This window comes from Bemisia tabaci, chromosome 3 (genome assembly GCF_918797505.1).
Source record: "Bemisia tabaci chromosome 3, PGI_BMITA_v3".
Classification (NCBI taxonomy): Eukaryota; Metazoa; Arthropoda; class Insecta; order Hemiptera; family Aleyrodidae; genus Bemisia; species Bemisia tabaci.
In genome coordinates, this window is record NC_092795.1 from 57420552 (window position 1) to 57430129 (window position 9578).

A 9578-nucleotide genomic window follows, 5' to 3' on the forward strand; every position below is an offset into this window, starting at 1 on the left:
CTAACAAGCCTTAAAATCATGTTGATGAAGTTTGAATAATGTATCAATTTTAGTACATTCACCACCATTATGTTTTCCCTAAAATAGCATAGCTTAAAAAAGCCGTTGGAAAAACACAATCTTACACCAAATAAAAATTTATGGATGGAACTTCCCTTTAATTACATACAATAATATGACGATAGTATACCTGTAAATAGTAGGGCCACATTAATGTCAAAACAATTGCCACTCCACAATATAAGACACAAATTATTGTCAGGGAAAGAATGATTGATAAAGGTAACGCTCTCTGTGGGTTTTCTACCTCCTCACCTACGATAGAAAATTAAAAAAAATAATCATCTTTAGGTAAGTAATGACGGTTTCGAGATACTTCGCCGAAAAATGCATGCAAAAGAAGAAAAGAAATCAATCGGAAATGTGAGACCAATTATTAAATTCAATCCAATCTTAAAAAGTTTTAAACATTGATTCAGTTACTGAACAAGAAAAGGATGTTAATCGACGGCTAAGGAACAGCACCGCCTAACAGACAATTTTGGCGAAAATGAGTTTGCAACTTTGTCGTATTCTTGACTACCTATAAAATACGCGAGATAATGTTATTAATTTTTCTTACAATGTAATGACGCTGTAATGCATGCTAAAATTTGCAATTCTATCCTCAAAATTACAAAAATGGCGAAGTTTTTTTTCTTGGTTCTGCAAAATCGTCAGTTTGCGAAAGGGCGGAATTTTTGTTTTTGGGCCATCAAAATACATGCGCAGAACATACATTGTGTACAATTTGCGCTGTAAGAAGGTTCAATAGTCAAAGTTTTTTCTCATCTACTTTTAACCGTTAGGCTGAGTTAAAAATACATTACCTGTGGTTGTGATGGAATCAAAACCGACAAATCCGTAAAAACATGTCGCTGCTCCAGCTATTGCCCCTGTGACACCATACGGAAAGAAACCTCCTACCCCAAAACCGGAGGGCACCTCTTTGGGAGTCAGTGCCCAGTTATGGAAGTTGGCTGAATAAATTTAAATAATATACAAGTTCATTGATGATTTTAAAAAAAATATAAAAAAAATAAAAACATTTTTTAAAAAAATGCAATTTAAGGATGAAACGGGGCTGATTTTTTTTTGTTTTTTTCCTATGGATAATTTAACTCTCCTAATTACAATTTGAACATAAACAATTAGCTTTTTGAAAGTAAAGAATTAGTGTTTTGTCAGATAGATGTGAGGCAATTTTGAAGAAGCTCTGGCAGAGATTATAATGATTCTAATCTAAATTAATACATTTCTTTAATCTTAATTTTTAATAATTCTTAATGTAATTTTTTTAGAAGGAAAAACGCATAAAAACCGGACATCATCGCTTACCTTCCAGACTTCCAACTCCTATGACAATCAGCATAACGGTGACATTAATGACCACTAACACATTGTTCATTCGCGCTGACTCTTTGAGACCCACACTCAGAGCAACTAAAAACGGATTAAATTGTTGGATTAAAAAAAAATGAGAAAACTGAAGTCTCAATATGAAATAAAATAAAATTCCACTTTTGATATTTTTTTTAAAAAAAATATGAAGTCATAAGAGTGACGCGTAACGCATAATGCATAACGCCTCGCGCAAATCCCTTCGGAAAGTTGAACTGCGGAGCGGTCAGGGGGCGTAATCCACCCAGTTATAAATATTTCTCAAATATATGCAGAAGTGAAAAACTTTTACCATCATTTATACTCACTTCCTAAAATGATGCAGACAGCACATGTAAAAAAGTCGAAATAAGGAGAAAGAAACGGTACATTTTCGATCTGGTAGACCTCACGAAAAGTTGCTTCCATCGTCCCATTAAACAGGGAGTCTACATAAACACTTAGGCCTCGAGCAACACTGGAGGCACCTGAAACAGTAAAAAATCTCATTAAAGGTCTAGAGACTCTTGATACGACAAATGTCAAATAATACAGGCAAATTCAAGCATCTACATTTTTTTTTAAAAAAAAGTCTTTACAACTGGAAGAATTTGTGTAGTTAACCAATTTGACTTCAGAAAAATGTTCGTGTATCTTCGTAAAATAAACTATAAGACTTTGAGACTCACCTAAACTACAGTCTTTCAGTTGGGCTGGATCGGATTAAAGGTTTCTAGAAACATATTTTCTTGTAAAACAAATGTCAACATGGGCAACATGAAAACATCATTGAAACTTGAAGATTCATTCAGGTTGAAGATAAGCTTTTAATTTATGTAATTTCCATTTTTTTGGGTGAAAGAGTACATAGATTATTCGTGTACTAATTTTCTTCTCTTTTTTTGAAAAAAAAAGGATTGAGGTCATTAAGTATAATAGTAGATAAGTCACATTGTTGAAAGTATGTTTCCCCTTTTGTGCTGGCAGGTACGCATTTCATAAGATTTGCATATTATTTTTACAAAGCTGTGCCTTGAGAACATGCGCGCCTTACCTATTACGTATTCCATGATGACCACCCATCCAATGATAAAAGCCATTAGTTCTCCAACCGTTACATAGGCATAGATATAGGCAGACCCTGCCTTTGGCACTCTCGAACTGAGCTCAGCGTAACAAATTCCTGGGAAGAAATTAACAACATTACTTAATATATTCATACCGTATCATCCAGGTTGAGTAGAACTAACCTGAAAGCAGCAAAGGTGTCCCTCTCCCCACTATTACACAGACATTCAGAGTTTAGAGCTATACCATCAGAGTTTTTAATCCCAAATGGAATTAGGAAAATAAACACATACGTTTTGCTCACTCATAATTTTTTGAAATAGTAAAATGGATGAACCTAGGTCCTGGAATACGGAGTTTGCAGACACGCCTCGGAACTACCTTGGATTCAACTCCCTTGAAGTTTCATCTTGTACATTTAAATCTCTTCTTTTGAGACGCCTTTGATCCAATGCAGTTTTTTTCACTGATAATTATTTTTCACTTTGAATTAGTGGCTCTGCAGTAAAATGATGGACCGAAAGTTTTATAAATCAAGCGAGTAAATTGCTCTTGTAAATGAGACGGATGCAAAATTTTGAGAGAGATGAAAATGAGAGAAAATTAGCATTGTGGTTACGGTAGTATGCAGCATATTAGAAGCTTTGCAAAATATCATCTAGGGTGGTATATTAAATTTCTGGTCCCGTAGCTAGGTTGGTTTTACAGATTTGATGACAAGTGCACCTCATTTATTGAAGAAAAAAACAAGCGGGAAAGTTCTAATACTGTCGTATTAGAAAAGCGCTCAGGTGTTAGTAAATGTATTTAGTGAAGAAAGGAAGTATAAACTCCGTCGACTTGGCTGAGAAATGGAAATAAAACATCAGCTGATAGCAAACAAAGGTTACCAAGGAAACCGTAAACGCGTATTTTTGTTTCCCGAAAATGAGCTCACCGTTGAGCTCATCATGCGCGTTTTTTTTAGGCTTCATCTAGAGTGGCGGTAGCCACCCCCGGTCGAGGAAAATGACGTCCTACTAAAGTCCCGATAACAAACGGGTGGCCGACACTCTTAGTCACAGGCAACTCCCTTAATCTGAAAATTGATTCGATTGCCATTCGACTGCAGCCCAAACGACGGCACGGATTCCTACGATCTTGGTGTCTACGGACGCATCTCAATTAGGACTACAAAGTGGAAGAGTTTCATTAAGATCCATTGAGTTTTCAAAAAGTTATAAGCACTTAATGACCCAAAACAAGGAAAATTTTACTTTTTACTTTGCCGGGAAATTTGAATTTCAAGAATCCAGGGTCCTGAGAAAGTCACTCAAACTCCGCGATAACGGTAAACCTTAGACCCATAAAAGTGGGTACCTAAAGAATCGCCATGTTACCGTGTGTGCCGCTTTTGACTTTATTTTAACATTCCAAATGTTTTAGAAGAGAAATTACGTAAAAACGACTAAACTGACTGCCGACCTCCCCGTCAAGACCACCTTTCACAGCAGATTTCTCGCTTACACGTTGGCCGATTCCAGTGAAACCTACAAAGGATCAAGGTTGAGGATATGAGGATTTCATTTCTACCACATTTAATAGGGCTTCATCGCACGGATAATTCAGCATCGGCTAATATCTTTCACAATTTTAGCTGTAATCTTTTGAATTTAGAAAAAAACCGGTAGTGGTTCAATCAATGCTATTGGTTGATTCTGTTCAGGTCCGTCCGAGTTTCCGGAACGAAATTCTCGTCGTCGATTATACCAACCTCCAGCTCCTGTATTTATTTGTGAATAATGTACAGATTTAATTTAAAAGTTCGATTCATTTTAGATAGACCCTAACTAATATTACACACTTATATTATTACGTCCACTTTTATCCCGATACATTACTTCATTGGTTTCTTAAAAATTTTCATGTGATTTACTGACGAACGCAACTGTAAGTTTAAGTGAGGTTATGTCGTCATGTTTATGTCAGTACCTGACCTAAGCGATAGATGTAATTCAGGTAAATTACGTTAACGAAATTACACCGAAATTGTGCCAAACTCTCCAAAGGAAGCAGCATTTACATCACAGAATGTATTCTCACTACTAAAGTCTAAAAATTACTGGAATATGAGCCTCGGCCTTCACATGCGACTGTCACTGAACTTCGACCAAAATTTATTCGCTCTATATCTTGCCATCAACCTATGTGCTCTGGAGTGATTATGTTTCTCTGAAGTGTATGTTATTTACATTAAGAACATGTTTCCTTCATGATTTATCTTGGAATCCTCCTATCTCTTCTACCGTTCTTGTTACGCGTGGCTTGCGAACCTGAGTATGTGAGGCACAATTCCATCCCTTTTCGGAACAGTTCAATCATAGGTCAACTTAATGTCACATAATCAAAGGTCTTTGACTGTGAGCATTTGCTCAAATTGGTTTCTTCTGAGTCTCTTTGATTTTGCGTCAGGAGTTGTTAGAAACTTCATTTTGCCCAACAATGTATAACAAGGTCTTTAATGAAAGGTATGTACCCGTTTTATTCTCATAATTTCATAAGTTGATGATAAAAATACAATGAAGGCTTCATTTTCTTGCATAAATTGCTGTGTGAAATGGGTGCGTCCATTCCTCCTCTATTTAAAAGAGTAACAGAATGTATCGCCCATCTGTTTAGAGGACTTCAGTATTAAGATACGTAGGTACGTGTTCCTGCCTAGTTCCATTGGAATAAGTGTGATCGTGTTAATCAAGGCTAAATACAATTAGACCCCATGGTATCAATGTAATCATAAATGCCTCTCCACTCTTACCAACTAGGTGCGGCATATCCTCCGATCAAGAGATGGAGATTGCCGTCTCAGTAGGTACGAGGGTGAGCCTACGAACCCAGGTATGGTGACCGTAAGTACCGCTTTGGCCTCTCACATTCAGATGAGCCTTTTTTTCTAATGAACTCATGCCAATACTTAGATCTCCAGACTTATTTACTGCATTAAGAACACATAAGATAATAAATTAAATAGGTCAAGTCAGTTGTCAATCTTTATACCAAGTGCAGGTACCAACATAATTTTTTTTCATTGGGTGGACAAAGGACACTAGCTGCAATGCAGCGATTCATAGATTCAATTGTCCCCAACCGATCCGTGATTTGGCGTCACTCCTTTGGATAAAAAGATCACGATATTTCCATTATTATTAATTAAAAACATCATTTAATTTGACAACAGTTCTGTGTGCGTTTCCCACTGTCTGAAGTTCAGTAAAAATAAGGACTCTGTGGTGGCCACATTCTTCATGATGCGGTTACTTCTCAACCAATGAACACCTGCAGATTCGTTTCAGAATCAGCATTGGTGCGCTCTCTCGCGGCTAACGCCGAAACCCTAGTTTTCACTTTCACTTTTCTCCACGAGTAGCGCTATACTTTCGTTCCGGTTCTCCGATTCGCTCTGAACCATAGAGTGCAATAGAGTCGCAATGTATTGGAGCGCCGATGAAGTCAATCCATTAACGGGCCTTTCCGAGCCGCTTGTGCTCCGAAAAGAGTGAACCAAGTGTGAACCCGACGGCACTTATCATCATTGTGGCTTATGGAGAAATCAAGAACTACTTGTGTTTTTTCGACATTTTTAATTTAATCATCATTAATTTTTGCAAATTTTGCTGCAAACGGGTAGTTAAAGCCATAGTGAATCCATTAATGTATCATACTCTTGAATAATATTCCAAAAAGGAAGTAAATTGAGACTTAAACCAAGTGTGAACCGACAAGCATTTCTTATCACGGCGGCTTACGGGAAAAGCAACGACTGCTTGTGTTTTTTCGACATTTTTTAAGTCAATCGATATTAATTTGTGTAAATTTTGCTATAAATAGATGGTCAAAGCCATAATAAATCCATTCATGTATGTTACTCCTGGATTTTATTCATTTAGGGATTTAATTTCTGACTTATACAAAGTGTGAACCAAACCGGCATTTCTAACATGGTGGCTTATGGAGAAATCAACAACACTGCTTGTGTTTTTTCGACGCTTCGGTTTTGCTAGTTCTTCGTACAGCCAGACCTTTAGGTACTTATTCACCCAAAAACGACCTGATATAAACTACAAAAACCCTCAAAAACATTTTTCGGGCAAAAAATCCGGTCGAGGAAATTGACGTGTCACTTCCTTTTAATCAAGTATAAGATAGGCAAAAACCTTTGATGAATTCCCAAGGTCCACTAAGACTAATAATCATCAAAAAATTCCAAAAAAAAAAAATAAATCCCTTGCCAAAAATAAATAAAAAACCGATTTTGAGATAAATCCCTCGAATGTACTTGAAATCACAAAATCGGTCGAGGATGTCAACTGAAATTTTTCCCCTTTTAATTATGAGCTCCGCAACAAGCGTGACTCGCTTGTACCTTTTCATACACGAGCCGCACGAATTCATCTCTTCTTCTCTCCTCTCCTTCCGTCCATGGACAGAGGTCCAAAATTTTTCGGATTTACTGACGCGACCGGCTGCGGCTCGGTGCGTAAACATGGGTGGATTATACTAAGATTACACATAAGTCAGAGAGAAACACGTACAACCTGTCGACTTAAGTGGGGCTCATTCCGTGAAGGGACTCAACTCCTCCACTATAACAATTCCACTAATAATTTTGCGATTCAGAAATCCCCTCACTTGTCCGGACCTAACGTGTCTGTCGAAATGTCATCCAATGGTACAGATGTATTTTATACTTAACTGATAGAGTATAAGAACAATTATTACTTACAATCTACCTACCGTCCAAAGCAAATGGTAAGCTCCCTTAAAAAAAAATCCATGTTTCAGATGAATCATGTTTCGAAAAAGTCTAACACGTGGTTATGGAAAAATTGGGGCGACTGGTGAAATTGCAACCGACTTGAAGCCGACATCAGGGATGATAAGAAGGCACCGATTCACTGAGAGCATCGAGCCGCAGCCGGTCGCGTCAGTAAATCCGAAAAATTTTGGACCTCTGTCCATGGACGGAAGGAGAGGAGAGAAGAAGAGATGAATTCGTGCGGCTCGTGTATGAAAAGGTACAAGCGAGTCACGCTTGTTGCGGAGCTCATAATTAAAAGGGGAAAAATTTCAGTTGACATCCTCGACCGATTTTGTGATTTCAAGTACATTCGAGGGATTTATCTCAAAATCGGTTTTTTATTTATTTTTGGCAAGGGATTTATTTTTTTTTGGAATTTTTTGATGATTATTAGTCTTAGTGGACCTTGGGAATTCATCAAAGGTTTTTGCCTATCTTATACTTGATTAAAAGGAAGTGACACGTCAATTTCCTCGACCGGATTTTTTGCCCGAAAAATGTTTTTGAGGGTTTTTGTAGTTTTTTGAGTTCAACGATCAATTTCGATAAGAATTACTCTACCACTAAGAAATTTTCCTATAGTCAAACGAGCGAAACTACCTGCGCATTACGTTAAAAGCATAAAATACAATTTTCACAGCTTTATTTATTTTAAAAATGGACCCCCCCCCCAAAAAGCCTACACATCGATGAGCTGGTGCGCCATTTAAACGCATTAGCACTAGTATACTAGTACTCAGAGGCAAGTCGAAATCAAAAAGCGCTGCCTATCGGCTGAGCGCTTAAAATGATTATGCAAAAATATGATGTGATATTAAACCTAATTTTTTTCATTATTATTATTTTCAAAAGTTATAGATAGATGCTTTCGATTGAGGAATTTTTTTTTTGACAGAGTAAAGGTACATTACTTACCGGAAAGGACGCACGCAAAGGCAGCAAGAACAAAAGAAAGAACAACGCTGGGTCCGGCAACATTTTTGGCCACAGCTCCCGGAAGAAAGTAAATACCGATTCCAAGTGTACTGCCAATACTCAAAGCTGTCAAGTCATAAGTGGTCAAAACTCTTTTGAGTTTAGACTCCTCTTTCGCTATCGACGTAAAAGTCTTTCGCTGCGATATCGAGTCCCAAAATGAGACCATGTTAACACATACACAAAATGAAAGAAAAACACAAAAGGTCTCTAGAGATGGCCACTGTAAAAAAAAGAAACTATTCCTGAAAAGAAGGCTTTCTAAAAGCTCGAATTATACTGTATTAAGAGTGGAGTCATCGTTTCAGTATCCAAATTCTTCGGCGCGTAAAATTTTAGAAGGGTTGACCGAACTAATAGTAAAAGTGGGCCCGTGTTTCGTTTGATTCGAAGCTCATAATCAATGTTCATCGATAAGATAAGCCTGAGCCAGAATCTTTTTTTTTTTTTTTTTTTTTTTTTTTTTTTTTTTTTTCAGTTCAAAGGGAATGATTACGCTCATTCAGTTTCAGAAATGAAATTATTGCTGATGTATATACAGGGTTATCCAAAAGTCACTGACCACCCCTGTAACTTTTTTCCAAATTGAGATAGAAGTTTGAAACTTTGGGAATGTTCCTCGGTCTAAAGTAGCAACTTTTTGGTTCCCCCAAAATTTTGGGGGGCGGCCCCCCTTAAGGGGGGCGGGGGCTAACTTTTTTTTTTCAAATAGCAACCCCCCCCTTTGTGATACCTCATTCGAAAGATAATAAAAAAGAAAATTTTTGGCGCAAACCGCAAGTCAAAATGTTCATTTTTGACAAAATGGCGGCCGGTCAAAGTTCAAAATGGCGGAAATTTGGCATCTCCGTTGTTTATTGACGGATTGGTGTAAAACTCGGAATCCTAGGGTTTTTCGAGATGAGAAAAACGATTCTGGCATTGGTTTTCCAGAAAAGTCAGTCCTTTTTCAAAATGGCGGCGGTCAAAATGGCGGCCTCGAGCGGGAAGTGGATATTTAGGCTGCATATCGTTGGATTTGCATGTAACTTGGTATCTGGGGGTATTCTGGCACTAGAAGAACGAATCTTCCATTGGATATCTAAAATTTTGACAAATTCCAAAATGGCGGCGGAAAAATGGCGGGAAATCAGTTTTACGGCTCTTCACCGATGGATTTGCATGAAATTCGATATCCTGGCGGTTTTTGGTTGGTTAAAAAGGAATCTTTCATTAGATTCTTGAAATATCAAATAATTTCATGCTAATCCATCGGTAAAGAGCCGTAAAACTGATTTCCCGC

At 37.5% G+C, this 9578-nt stretch overlaps 1 protein-coding gene across 3 annotated transcripts in view; it reads right to left on the reverse strand.

The window, feature by feature from the left end:
- The window catches only part of LOC109034172 (high affinity cationic amino acid transporter 1), a 28690-nt gene extending 20004 nt beyond the window's left edge, over positions 1 to 8686 (reverse strand). For all 3 annotated transcript variants that reach the window (XM_019047175.2, XM_019047174.2, XM_072298881.1), the window contains exons 1-6: positions 8237 to 8686; positions 2474 to 2602; positions 1749 to 1907; positions 1378 to 1482; positions 870 to 1019; positions 191 to 315 (exon numbers count right to left, since the gene is read on the reverse strand). In XM_019047175.2, coding sequence (XP_018902720.2) covers positions 191 to 315; positions 870 to 1019; positions 1378 to 1482; positions 1749 to 1907; positions 2474 to 2602; positions 8237 to 8465 — 897 coding nt within the window. In that variant the 5' untranslated portion in view covers positions 8466 to 8686. The remainder of the gene's footprint in view (positions 1 to 190; positions 316 to 869; positions 1020 to 1377; positions 1483 to 1748; positions 1908 to 2473; positions 2603 to 8236) is intronic.
- Between the last annotated feature and the right edge of the window lie 892 nt (positions 8687 to 9578).